The sequence below is a fragment of the Rattus rattus genome, chromosome 4 (assembly GCF_011064425.1).
Source record: "Rattus rattus isolate New Zealand chromosome 4, Rrattus_CSIRO_v1, whole genome shotgun sequence".
Classification (NCBI taxonomy): Eukaryota; Metazoa; Chordata; class Mammalia; order Rodentia; family Muridae; genus Rattus; species Rattus rattus.
The window spans coordinates 18,663,451-18,677,721 of NC_046157.1; the positions used below are offsets into that span (position 1 = coordinate 18,663,451).

Below are 14,271 nucleotides of genomic sequence, written 5' to 3' on the forward strand. Positions count from 1 at the left end.
AACTGAGATAAGCAAAGGCAAGAGGTAGTTTTCAAGCGCTAGGACACTCAAAAGGTTTCTTTGAGTTAGTTATTCATGTAATGTTTTAGTTCTTAAATGTTTCTTTTTAAAAATATTATTGCTTGTGTTTGTGTGCTTGTGTGTGTATGTGTGTGTGTTGTGTTACACATTTGCCATGGTGTATGTTTGGAGGTCAGAGGGTACTTTTTCTTTCTTTTTTCTTTTTCCATTTCTTTCTCTTTTTCTTCCCCCCCCCCTCTGTCTTTTTTTTTTTTTTTGAACCCGGGTCTCTCTATGTAGCCCCAGCTGGCCTGGAACTCAGTTTGTAGACCATGCTGGTGGCCTGGAACCTACAGAAATCCACCTACCTTTGCCTCCCAAGCACTGGGATCAAAGGTGTCGCACCACCACACTCAGCCAGAGGACAACTTTAACTGATCTGAGTTCAGATCTCTGAAAACCATATCAAAAGTGGGACACATCGATGCACTGACAGAACCTTAGCATTGATATACCGAGGCGGGAGGTTGGAGACAAGACAATTGCTTAAAAGTTCGCTGGTCAGCAGCTAGGATTTATATGGTCAAAGCTGCAGAAGCAAGAGAGACCCTGCCGGTTAACAAGGTGGATCCGATGTGTGCTGGAGGGAAACACACACGCACACATGCACACACACACACACACACACACACACACACCCCACATACACACTCACCTCACTCACTTATTTGAAGATGGCAGGAGTCTTTATTGTTAAGATCCTGCCTTGTCTTGACTTGTGAACAGTCAGTCTGGGAGCTCTGTTCTCAGTCTAGCGTGTGTGCCAACTGATGCATGTTCCCAAGGGCAAAAAGTGAGGTTTTCTTATTAAAGGGAAGGCAGAGAAAAGAAAGTGTTAAAGTACCTTCCGGGCGCAGAGGCCGGTTAGCACTTGATTACAGAGGGAGACCCTCTACTTAGGCTGTGCTAAACACAGGCAGTGCTGGGTGCTTTGAAATCTGGGAAACAGGGCAGGGGAGGGGCTGCCAGCTGGGGGAGGGGGTGGGGCGCTCCATTCTCTCAGGTGCAGTTTGTCAGCTTTTCTTTGTAGCTAACTTGTATTGATCCTACTCCTGGTCCTGAGGTGGGGATTACGTAGAATAGCTACGGAGAGATGTTCAAACCCGTAGGGCTCCCAGGTAGAAAGGGAGACTGTATGGGAGGCCTGAGGGGCTGTGGGGAGGTGGGGCTGGGGGTAACAAATCCAGGAATGGGGCTTGGGGATGCTGTCACCAGAGGCAGGCACATACCAACCCTGTTGGTGAAAGTGAGGTCTATGCCCCCTGCTTAGACCATCAGTTAAAGTCTCAGGCAGTCTAAGACTGCAGCTCGCTGGGAGATGTGGAAGGGGGAGGAGTGTGTCTAAGCGCACCCAGTGACTACTCACACCCAGAGGTGGGAAAGGTGTCTGTCTGGTCCTGGAAAACCATGCTCCACCTGAGGCTGTGGTGCCACTAGCCTCCCCGACAACCTGCCAATCAGGGAGGCCACCCTCGCTGGGCTGCTGGTGTAGTGTCCATCCCACGAGAACTGCTGACACAAGGCATGCCGCGATCCCAAGCCCATGTGGGAGGGTGTGACATTTTAAAGGCTCCCTTGGTAATGGGTGGTGCTCAGCAGGATTGGGCCTGCACTCCCTCTCACACCTTGCCTTTCTGGAGATCTGGGAGGATTGCTTCCTTTAATGTTTACAGCCTCCCCCCACGGGAAGGAGTGTGTGTGTGTGTGTGTGTGTGTGTGTGTGTGTGTGTGTGTGTGTGTGTGTGCTGTCTCAGCGAGCCGTTCTTCTTAGCAGGTACTGTCAGGACATTGCCCACTTCCCAGTACAAAGCAGTGTCACCTGTATATTGTACCCCACTTCCTTCTTTGCCTTCATATCTGGAGGGTCTGGAGTTAAATTCGAATGCCTAAAGATGTAGCCCAGTTAAGCAGGAGTTTCTGCAAGACTCTTCTCTCTCTCTTTTTTTTTTATCCCCACATGAATTGCTTTAATTTGAAATTACTTTTAATTTTTAACTTTTGAAGCATCGGAGCCAAAGACTTCCTTGTGTGAGAGCATGGATATTTATGTATGTTGTGGGTTTTAAAATCCCCACTATAGGGGTTGGGGATTTAGCTCAGTGGTAGAGTGCTTGCCTAGCAAGCGCAAGGCCCTGGGTTCGGTCCCCAGCTCCGAAAGAAAAAAAAAAGAAAAAAGAAAATAAAGAAAAGAAAATCCCCACTATAATTAATGTCTTCTCACTCCACGGAAGCAGAAACTTAGCCACGTAGGTTGAAAGGAACTGGGGGCCTGCCGAGCCCTTGGTGACCAGGCTTGGGTTTAAATCTGACTCTCCCGCTTCCAAGCCTGCTGCTGCTGCTCTGTTCACGACTGACACTCAGTTTCCCTGAATCCGAGCCACTTTTCCATCTCTTAATTATTGGCAAATCTTGGTAAGACAGTGATACATTCTGCATAGAAGAAGGTGGAGTAGGAGACTCGGAAGGGTGGGCAGGTGTTAGTAAGCGTAGCAGGCCCTGTGAAGAGGTCATGGATTCGGACAGAAGAGCCTCTGTCCATCCGGGGTCTGCCTTCTTGTGCAAAGGTCAAAGCGGGGTGCACACAGGGTGGGAGTAACCTTCCTTTTCCGAATTCTTTCCTGCTCCCCACCACTCCCCCACCATGATAGGCATCCATCCAAGGAGCCCCAAGGAAGGAGCTGCTGTGTCTGTCAGATTGGAGCCAGAGTCACACTACAGCAGTTTGGAATCCATTCTGGACGAAATCTCAAATAGTCTTTTGTCTGAGTCAGACGCTGGTGGTTTTTTAAAAATAGGCTCACCCCAACGGGCGACCCAAACTGTATCAGTCTTGAGGCAGCTGGAACAACTCGTGCGAAAAAACAAGTCAGGAGGAGCAGTTTGCCACCTGACCACAGGCAGGAGTTGTGATCTTCCTCCTTCCTTTGTGCAAGCTCTGGTCCATCTGGAGCCCCGCTGTGCCCTGGGAGTGCATCCCAGCCTCAACAGATGCCGGGAACACCACTGTTTCATTTCATACTTAAGTAAACCTAGGTCCAGGCGGTAACCCTGGTCTGGTTTGTTTTCAGTGGGGGGAGGAGGAGAGGGAGCGTGGAGGGTTAGGTTCTGTGTCTTGTAAGGGCCAGGACTTTGTTTATGGAGGAACAGCCGGCCACACAGGATACAGGGTCTTCTCTGAGCTGTGGTCCTGGCCAACCAAGTGTGGACCTATTGAGTGGTGGCGAGGGCTCTCTGACTCTTGCATTTCTAAGTATAGGAAAAGTACACCCAAACTTCGAATGCTCAGGACCTGTGCTGCCCCAATCCAAATAGGACATCTGGTAGCCCCAACCGGCCCCAACCGGCCCCAACCGGCCAGTGAGCTGTTACCTAGTGAGAGCTGAACTTTGAAGTTGGTTCTAAGTGACTTGTTGTTAGAAATGATGACAGGATTTCGGGGGTTTTATCTCCTAGTTACTGTCTGGATTTGGATCTCTCTCCAAACCCTGAGGGGCGGGGCGGCTAGCAGGTCTTCCTGCCCCTCCCTTTAATTAATTCTCCCTTTCCACACCTGCTGGCTGTCTTACTATAGAAGCCAAATCACTTGAGTTCTTTTTCTATTTGGTCACCATTTGGAGTGTCTTCCCTTGCCTTTCTTTTTAATGGCAAATACAGTATGCGTCCCATACACAGAACGTGCATATTCTTTGACACTTCTATAAATGTATTTAATGGATGTTGGTAATTTCAGCCTCTACCCATTGCCTACTTTTAGGCCCCTCCATTGGATACGTCTCCTTTCTATTTTCAGATCGTGTGTGTGTGTGTGTGTCTGTCTGTCTGTCTGTCTGTCTATGTGTGTGCAGATAAAACAAGAGTCCTATCATTAAATCTGGAGCTAGTCTAGAGCCCAGCAAACGTCAGTGAGCTTCCTGTCTCTACCTCCGACAATGTTGCTGTTACAAGCGTGCTAGGTCACGCCTGTCTTTTTATGTAGGTACTGGGGATTTGAACTCAGGTCGTGATGTCAGCACAGCCAGTGTTCTTACTCAGTAGTCACTGTCTTTGTTACTTCCCATGTTATCTGCTTTTACACCCCACCCCCACCCCAGCTTTTACTCATGACCACCCCTTCTTGTTAATACCTTTGCTCTCTGTGGCACACCTTGACTGGACTAGGTGTTTTTCTGAGCGTGTTGGAGGACTGCTTTCAGCCCAGTTTGCATGGACATGTGTCGTTCAGTTCCCAGTTACCCATGGGTCTTTTTTGCTGAGAGACAGAACACTGCTACACTTTTTCAGACACACTCAGGGGTCTGGAGAAGGGCACCCGGGGCTCCTCTCCCAGCACTGTATTCACTTCTGAGTCACTGTACTTTCCAGAAAATTTTGCTTTTTGATGGTGCACCATCTCCCAAGAAGAAGAATTGCTTTAATTTTTTTGTGGGGTCAGATAAGCCCTGGGTCAGACCAGTATTCTACAGCGGACCTGCTTCATTGTGGAAAAAGATCTCTGAAATGAGAATCCACCATTTGCCCCAGCAAGCCACATGACCTCTAATGGGGGTGACCTCTCTTGGCACAGGTGACCAGGCTACCTTCCAGCTGCAGGTACGCCAGGTGGAGGACTATCCCGTAGACCTGTACTACCTGATGGACCTCTCCCTCTCCATGAAAGATGACTTGGACAACATCCGGAGCCTGGGCACCAAGCTTGCGGAGGAGATGAGGAAGCTCACTAGTAACTTCCGGTTAGGTTTCGGGTCTTTTGTTGACAAGGACATCTCTCCGTTCTCCTACACGGCACCGAGATACCAGACCAATCCGTGTATTGGGTAAGTGGTGAGCTCTCCTTCTGAGGAATTGTGGGATGAAGTAATGGGAAAATGGAACTCACTAACGGCTAATTTAGGGGAAACATTAGGCTTAAGTATTTGATGATTCGTGATGGCCACATTCTGTCCTTGCCCTACATGTGAGAAAGTGTACTGTCACGGGTTGCATCAAGACATAATGATCTTTTTTTTCTTTTTAATTGCATTTTTTAAATTTATATTTTAAACATTATCCCATTTCCTGGTTTCCCCTCCAGAAACCCACTATCCCACCTCCCACCCTATCCTGCTTCTTTGAGGGTGCTCCTTACCCACCCACCCACTCCTTCCTACCTTCCCACTCTAGCATTCCCTTCCACTGGGGCATCGAGCCTTGACAGGACCAAGGGCCTCCTCTCCCATTGATTCCCAACAAGGCCATCCTCTGCTACATATGTGGCTGGGGCCATGGGTCCATTCCTGTGTTCTCTTGGGATGGTGGTTTAGTCTCTGGGAGTTCTGGGGGATCTGGTTGGTTGATACTGTGTTCTTCTTATGGGGTTGCAAACCCCTTCAGCTCCTTCAGTCCTTTCTCTAACTCCTGCACTGGGGACCCCATTCTTAGTTCAATGGTTGGCTGCGAGCGTCTGTCTCTGTGTTTGTGAGGCTCTGGCAGAGCCTCTCAGCAGACAGCTATATCAAGCTATGTCAGCATGCACTTCTTGGCATCTGCTATATTGTCTGGGTTTGATGTCTGTATATGGGATGGATCCCCATGTGGGGCAGTCTCTGGATGGCCTTTCAGTCTCTGCTCCTGTGAGTATGTTTGTAGCCCCTTCTAAGAAGGACTGAAGCATCAGCATTTTGGTCTTCCTTCTTGGTCTTCATGTGGTTTGTGAATTGTATCTTGGGTATTCCGAGCTTTTGGGCTAACATCCTTTTCAGTGAGTGCACGCCATGAGTAAAACATAATGATCTGATGGGATGTATTTTCTTGCCTGCCCCACGTGGTTCTATTTCCCAACATTAATATAATTTAGCAAGTGTCCTTGGGGAGTCGTGGGTCCAGGTGGTCAGGGAAAGTCCAGGAGAGTGCAGTTTGTATCCTGTAGTGATTGGAGTGCACAGAGATACATAAGTTCAGGGATGGGGATGGCTTAATTGATCAAGTACTCGATACACAACCATGAGTAGTTAGTTGAGTTTGTAAAAGCTGTGTACTTCAGGATGCTCATGATCCCAGCACTGGTAAAGCAGAGACAGAAGGATCCTTAGGGTTTGCTGGCTATGAGTCACACAGAATTTGTGAGATCCAGTTTCAGTACGAGCCTCTATCTCAAGGGGGCATGATACAAGAAGGCACTTGCAACCAATCTCTGAGCTTTGTATGCACATGTACACATATGTGTGTGCATAACCACAAATAAATGCATTTATACATATATACATACATACATACATACATACATACATACATACATACAAAAGGATAAATGTGCTCAGAGATTGTCCCTCTTTAGGTTAGCAGCTATAATTTACTTCCATATAACTAAATGAAAATGTTTTAGTTTTAATTATTTTGTTTAGTTTTAGTTTTGTATGTGTGTGTGTATGTGTATACTATGTGTGTATATATTATGGCTCTTGCATAGAGGTCAGATGATGCCTTGGGGGTACACTGTGTGTACAACACACAGTAATTGATAGCTTCTAGCCTTTTCTTGCCTCATCTCCACAGTTGACCTTAACGAGTTTGTGGAATATAGGGCCCAATGTAGTCACCAGAACAGCTAAGATTCTAGTTCTCACTAAGGGTCAGATACCATTCACAATGTTCACAAATAAACGCTTTATTGAGATTATCTCGTTCCATCCCATATCGGACTCCTCAGGTCCCTACGGCTTCCAAACCATGCTTACAGATGAGGAAAGTGAAGCCTACAGAGGATAAATACCTTTATACAGATAGCCAAGGGGTAGACTAGAGTCTGTCTTCTCGTCAACACAATGACATTTTCCTCCGTCCAAGATACTTTATCTGAGGTTACGTGACTGGGCACTCCCAAGCTCCCAAAAGCCCAGCAAGTCAGAGTTTACCTAAGTCTGTGGTAAGACGTCCCCAAATGTCCACAGTTAAATATCTACAAAGGTGCTCATTTGTATAAAATCTGAGGAGGGCTATATGTCGTCGACTTTTGGCACTTCTCCTTCAGGGATCCAGGCCTCTTCTGTGTTAGGATATCAGTTTTGATTCTTAGCCTCCTGCTGCCTCAGAGGAGGGTGTTCTTTTTGAAGACCCTGGGCTTCTCTCCACACCTTTGTAGCCTAAACAGCCCCTACCCAGGGTAGGTTGGGGATTGGGTAAGGCGGGGATATCCTAGTAGCCTGCGTCCTGAGTCTCCCTGGTCTTGCTAGTTTCATTCCCCATGCTGCCCTAGATCATCCTTAGGAATGAAAAATCAACATAAAGATTGAAAAACAGTAAGATAAGCCAGCTAGTCTCAGTACATGCCCCCACACTTTTAATCCTAGCAGAGGCAGGTGGATTTTGAGGCCAGCCCGGTCTATAAAGGGAGTTGCAGGACAGCCAGAGCTACACAGAGAAACCCTATCTTAAACATAAGAAGAAGAAAAAAAGAACAGTAAGATGAACAGTTTTAAATACAGATGCATTCAAAGTTCCTTAAGCATCTCGCCATTTGCTGGGTGTAGCTTTTAAAGCCACAGGTAGGGTAAGCTACATAAAGCTAGGTTATGATTATGGCTCTGAGTCTCCAAGGCCACATTCAGCTGGCCCCAGGCCACGTGTTTTATTGTTGGTGTTTTGCTACTTAATGGGAGCCACAGCATCTCTATCAAAACATTTTTGGGATTTATTGGAACAGTAATCCCATCCACTCCTTTCGGTCCCTGCCCTGATTGGGCTCCGACTCTAGTCAGACAGGGTGTGTCTGCACTCTCAGAGCTGCTGGACTGGGAGCTGGCAGAGGATCAAGGCCCAGTTTGGGTGTTTAGCATCCAAATAGTCAAGTCTATTGCACATAGATATTCAGACTTCCTACTTGAAGCCCTCCAGGCAGAAACAGTGGCAGACAGTGCTGTTCTTGACTGCTAGCGCAGAGCACTCTGAAAAGCTGTTCCTAAGACAGGAAATCAGTGAAGAAAGCATGTAAGGAAGGAAACTTCAAATCTAAGTCATGTAAATCTCTCTTTTGTAAGCCAGGAAGTATCAGGGCAGACACTGCAGCTCTCCGAAGTAGGCTGAGCTTCCCACCCTGGGGAGTCTCCCTAGAGAGTCCCCTTTGCAACTTGGATGGGACAGCACAAGCCAGGGCATATAATCTAGCTGTTCCATACCAGATCTGGGACAACACACACGTTATTTGCTTTCCTGTTATAAAGGCCCCGTGAGTTAAATTACTGACATCTAAAAAATGGACACAAATAACCAGAATTTCTAGTTTTTTCTCCATTTGGTATAGAATACCCAGGCTTGCCCTGGGGAGAAAAAAGTAATGCAAGCATCCGATTGAAGACCAGTTTGTTAATGACCACAGAGCATCTCTAGGAAGCCCCAATACTCACTGACATCCTATTTCCTATTGCTAGTTGTGGGACTTGATCATTCATATAAAGTCATCTCCATCACTATTTATATATTTTTGCCCTTTGAATATATTTTCCCAGGAAGTCACAGTGTTCGTTTGCCCCCTTGAATGTGTGTCATTCCACTGCCTCTGGCACCTCTGTGGCTGAAGTGACGTGCTCTGTTTATCTAATCCTGGCCTCCTCTTCGTGCTCTGCCCCATGCTTTTGACCGAGTCTGGGCAGGAGTTACGTGGTTCACATTGTTCTGGGCTTGGTTGGCTGTGTCACCTGAATCTGGGCGGTTCTAACAGTATCTGTGTGATTGTTCAATCTCCTGCTGTCTCCATGTTCATCCAGTAGTGGGTGGCAGTTGAAACTTCTCAGTCAAAGTTCCATGTTTCTTATAATTTTTCATGCAGCCCCAGCCCCACCCCCCAACCCCAGCTACATCATAGAAATCCTTCCCAAGTTACAGTTGTTCTTTGGTTTAATCTGTGTACTGAAAGACTGTGTTCTTCCTGCTATGATTGTTACTTGGTCCTTGTGTTTTAGATACTATTTTGTTGTTGTTGAAGACTTCTAGTTTTTGTTGTTTGTTTTTAATTTTCTACTCATTTCCCTTCTGGCTTTTGGCTGTCATTCCTTCCTCTTTTTGGCTGCTCCCAAAGACTTCGGGAGTCTCAGAGCATTCTGTTTTCGAGTGTGAGGTTTGCTGACCTTCCTTCGGGCTCTTAGCCTCTCACGTGGTGTGAAATGTTTTCATTAGCTCATCTTCATTGGAGGCTGTTTTCTATCCAGGGCCATATGCCCCTGGTGTCCTGGCTTTCCACAGAGCAGTTTTAATCTTTGTTGTTGTCAGGAACCTTCCATGTTAACATCAGGACTGGTTTTCCTGTTAATTTCTCAGCTGAGGGTTCTTTCAACATAAAAGTTGTGAATTCTCATCCCCAAGGTCTAGAGTGACTTTTGAAAGATTTATTTATTTACTATGTATAGTGTTCCGCCTGCGTGTATGCCTATACACCAGAGAGGGCATCAGATCCCATTACAGATGGTTGTGAGCCACCGTGTGGTTGCTGGGAATTGAACTCATGATCTCTGGAAGAGCAGCCAGGGCTCTTAACCACTAAGCCATCTCTCCAGTCCCCTAGAGTAACTTTTTAAATTTACTTTTTGCAGAGGACCTGGGCCTGCTTCCCTGCACCCACACTGGGCAGTTCACATCTGCCTGTAATTCTAGTGCCACAGAGTCTGATGCCCTTTTCTAGTCCCACAGCACCTGCATGTGAGGGGTGTATCATATATACAAATGTTTTTTAATTCATATATGTGCATGCTCGTGTGTGTGTGTGTGTGTGTGTGTGTGTGTGTGTGTGTGTGTGTGTGTAATAAACCCTGAGTTACCAGTAATGTATTGGTGTCCCATTAAAGAAAGAGATAAAGGGATTGGGGATTTAGCTCAGTGGTAGAGCGCTTGCCTAGCAAGCGCAAGGCCCTGAGTTTGGTCCCCAGCTCCGAAAAAAAGAAAAAGAAAGAAAGAAAGAGATAAAACACTTCCTAGTATCATTTAGCCAAGAGCAAGCCCAGATTTGAATTCTATACTTTTTATTCTCTGTGTCCTCTGTCTTCTGTCTGTCTGTCTGTTATGCATCTTGAGCCTATGCCTGCCTGAAGGCTCTCTTGTGATTCTGTCCCTGCGGCTGTGCCAGTCTCTGTGTGTCTGGTTTTGCTCCGTATTTATTGAACAGCACAGGAAGTGTTACATGGGGAAGGAGTGAGGGATGGGCAAGTGCCTCCTGGTCCTTCAGTTCTTCTTCTTTTTGATAGCAGATGAGACTGACAGCAGAACCGGTGTTCCAAGCCCTGCCAGCCACAGGCCAAGCGGCCTGGCTTTCCATCTTGGCTTTGCCACAGAAGTAGCAGGTGTACTTAGCTTGCTGGCTGGTTTCAATTTTCTTCACTATTTTCCAGAGGGAGGCTCCACTGTGGGTCCCCTATTTCGAGATCCCAACCTTCTTGGTGTGTTTAGCCATGTTGCCGGAAACCCAAGCCTGGAGAGGAGATAGATAATTTAATAGAATTTTGCAAGGGATTAAGTCACTGCTTCCAACTGACTGAGATGACAGACACTATCGCAAACATCATTGATCAAGTGATATCCAGATGTTAGAATCAATATTTATGATGGATATTCTTTTATATCCTTTTGGCTTTTAGCCTCTAATTTTGCTCTTTTCAGCAACTGATATACATGTCTGGGTCAGAGGTGTGGAGGAGCACATGACGAAAGATTGCAACTGTGGGCCGTGCTGTGCTGGCGTGCGCCTTTAATCTCAGCACTGTAGCAGAGGCAGGCAGATCTCTGTGAGTTTGAAGCCAGCCTGGTCTACAGAGGGAGTTCTGGGATACCCAGGACTACAGAGAGAAACCCTGGTTTGAAAAAAACCAAAACCAATCAAACAAAATGATTGCAGCTGTGCATCTCCTGATGCTGATGTCATGGGAAATCCAAGGCGTGCAAGGCTGGGTGCTACACTGTCCCCTTAAAGGCAGGATAAACAAACAGGCTGAGCACACAGTAGGACGGCAATCTTAGGTCTTACATGACGTAAGTGAGATTTACACACACACACACACACACACACACACACACACACACACACACACACACCGGTTTTAAGACAGGGTTTCTCAGTGCAGCCCTGGCTGTCCTAGAATTCACTCTGTAGTCTAAGCTGGCCTCGAACTCACAGAGATCCTCCTGCCTCTAACTTCCCGAGTGCTGGGATTAAAGGTGTCGGCTACCACCATCCAGTTTCGCTCCTGGCATTCTCATCTCCCCAGTTAATAATCAGCAGCTCTATGAATGTCCCTTAACTAGGATTCCATGACACAGTGTGGGGACTTATCCTCCTGGCAGGTGACTCTAAAACAGATACTCGGGCCATTCTGGAACAACTCCAAGGACTAACTGAGCCAGAAATATGATCACAGGTGACGTGCTCTTTTAGTGACGCAGTGTCTGTGTGGTGCCAAGGAGACGTGTCCCTGACTAGGCTACAGCACATTGCCTGTAGCTCAGACACGTGTCCAGTAGTCACACGTTCTGGTTCTTAATTACACGGTAGGAAGAGTGGGTCCGCTCATGCCGTTGCAGGGGTGAAGGGGGCAGGGGCGAAGGGAGGCGGGAACACTGAGAACCAGTCTCTGTGTCTCCACAGTTCTCCCGGATTCTCGTTTCACAGCAGTTCCGCAGTTTCTCCTCCAACTGTCACAACAAACACACACCCAGGGTTCTAAATGGTGGCCCAGAACAACAGAAGGGAAACAGGAGCTTGGAGGAAAAATTGGATGCAGTTGCAGACGGGTTTTCCTCCTCCTGGGGCCTGTCTGTCCCAGAGGTGTGGGGGGAGCCTCAACTCCCTCTTCCTACAGGAATGTGATGTCACACTTGTTTCTGTACAAAGCGAGAAGGCTACACGAAATCCCAGGGTAGCTGAGCTGTCTAAGCAGAAGGTGTTTGTGAGGATGCGGGGAGGGAGGGAGACCAAGGAAAAACAGACAGGGAAGGACCGGCTGGAGAGAAAGAACTGTCACTGGGGTGGATTGGGAACATGTGCGTGTGCGTTTGTGCGTGCGTGTGTGTGTGTGTGTGTGTGTGTGTCTGTTGGCGGGAGGGGTGTGATCTGTCCCCAGCAACTTGGGAGGTCTGTGCAACACTGCGACTATTGCCTCTCTGCAGAGAGGAGCCTGCCGGGGCCCGTCCTGGTGGGGCTGGTCTTGGCAGCAGTGAAGGCAGAACCTTTAGCAATTGCTAAGCCTGTTTCCCTTCCCAGGCACAGCTTGAATGGGATTCTAAAGCCTTTCTCCTAGGCCTTTCTGTCAATACTTGTTTTTCTGAAGAGAGGACTCTTTTACCCGCCCACAGATCCTGCAGGTCTGTCCCGTTCACACCGCGTCCGGCCCGCTGGCCTTCCTCGGTCTCCTTTCTCCACGTGGTGTTAACGTTCTTTTCTCTGGCTGCCACGCTCTGCCCTCGCTTCCTTTATCCCAAGGATCCATTTAAGAAGTCTCTTCCTGTTTCGTTGCCCCAGTTTGATAGTATCATTGGAACTACTTACTCTAGGAAAGGGGCCACTGAGGGCTTCCGGCTTCCCCGAGAGTTTTTGACATGCCCGTCTTTTTCCCACCTAGAGAAGTGTAGATTTCTCTGGTGAGTGGACACTTTATCGTTGCAATAGATGAATGGATGATTGGTAGAGCAGAAGAACGTCTGTAATTCCTCTTCCTTTCTGCGCCTCTCCTTGTGCCAGCAGAGCCTGGTAGTCACCCGTGAGTCCTTTGTCTTACAGCAGCAGCACAGTTTGATGAGGAAAAGCTGGCTACCCGAAGAGTCCTGCCTGTGTGCCCTCCCTGGCCATCTCCCTTGATTGTTCTTGGTCTCACTCATCTACCGATGAGTGTACTGTGTATCTTCCCCCAGTGTACTGTGACCTCCAGTTCTTTGAGCCATTGTCTGCCTGCTTCCGTGGTCTGGCTATGTGCCCGCAGCGCGAGGGCTGGCTGTTGAGAGTTACTTGGTTTTTGTCCTCACCACTAGGCTTATCCCAGAGCGGGCGGTAGGTGCTGGGTAACTGTTAATTGATGCTTTTCAAGGTACTCAGTGAAGGCCAGGACATTTGATTACTATTTGGAGATGGCACGGACCATGGAGATGTTTCAGTGAGTGGAAGAGCTGAGTCCGATTCCCAGGACCCACATGAGAGAAGAGACTGAGCTCTGCAAGTTGTTCGTTCATGCCCTGGTGTGTGCACGTGCACACATACGTATATGCACACTAAAAATGAAATGTAATTAGGAAATGAAAAGGTAGGGGCTGGAGAGATGGCTCAGCGGTTAAGAGCACTGGCTGTTCTTCCTAGAGGTCCTGAGTTCAATTCCCAGCAACCACATGGTGGCTCACAACCATGTGTAATGGGATCCGATGCCTTCTTCTGGTGTGTCTGAAGACAGCTACAGTGTAGTCATAAATAAAATAAATAAATGGATCTTTTTTTAAAAAAAAAAAAAGTTGAAAAGGCTTACAGATGATGACGGAAAATCCACTCTTTTCTCTCTCTAGTTACAAGTTATTCCCCAACTGCGTCCCTTCCTTCGGGTTCCGCCATCTGCTGCCTCTCACAGACAGAGTGGACAGTTTCAATGAGGAAGTGAGGAAGCAGAGGGTGTCCCGGAACCGAGATGCCCCCGAGGGGGGCTTTGATGCTGTCCTCCAGGCTGCTGTCTGCAAGGTAAGGACACCCAAACATATGGCTTCCATTCAGTCTTACATCAGAGGCTGAGCTCAGCTGCCCCGTGGGGAAATCTCCAGCAATCAAGGCAGCTGGACCTGCAACGAGTTGAGCTTGCATCGGGTGTGGCTGTGTGCAACGGGCTATTGCCCTTGCCAGACAGAGGCTATTCAGTGTTGATGTGTCAGCCCTGGAGGGAAGGCGGAGATTTCAATCAATCGGAAGTGAACTTTGACTTTGAGAGGCTCCCAACTTGGAGAAATGTATAAATGCAATGCAGAAAGCAACTTACTGTTAAAATGGGTTTCTACTGTCAAGAAACAGCAACAGTAAAACATGAACTATTCTGAGCTCATTACGGAAGCACGTGTGTCCCTGTGCACGAGCTTAGCGGTTTTCAGTGAGCTCTGTGTAGAACGACCACGCTGGTGATGATGCATTCTTTAAAAACAATTATTTATCTTTTGAAAATGTTATACGTGGGCTGGAGAGGTGGCTCAGCGGTTAAGAGCACTGACTGCTCTTCCAGAGGTCCTGAG

General features: G+C 47.7%; 1 protein-coding gene across 1 annotated transcript in view; it reads left to right on the forward strand.

The window, feature by feature from the left end:
- Positions 1 to 14,271, forward strand: part of Itgb5 (integrin subunit beta 5) — a 117,096-nt gene that overhangs the window by 38,250 nt on the left and 64,575 nt on the right. Inside the window, exons 4-5 of the mRNA XM_032900148.1 lie at positions 4,625 to 4,874; positions 13,564 to 13,732. Coding sequence (XP_032756039.1) covers positions 4,625 to 4,874; positions 13,564 to 13,732 — 419 coding nt within the window. The remainder of the gene's footprint in view (positions 1 to 4,624; positions 4,875 to 13,563; positions 13,733 to 14,271) is intronic.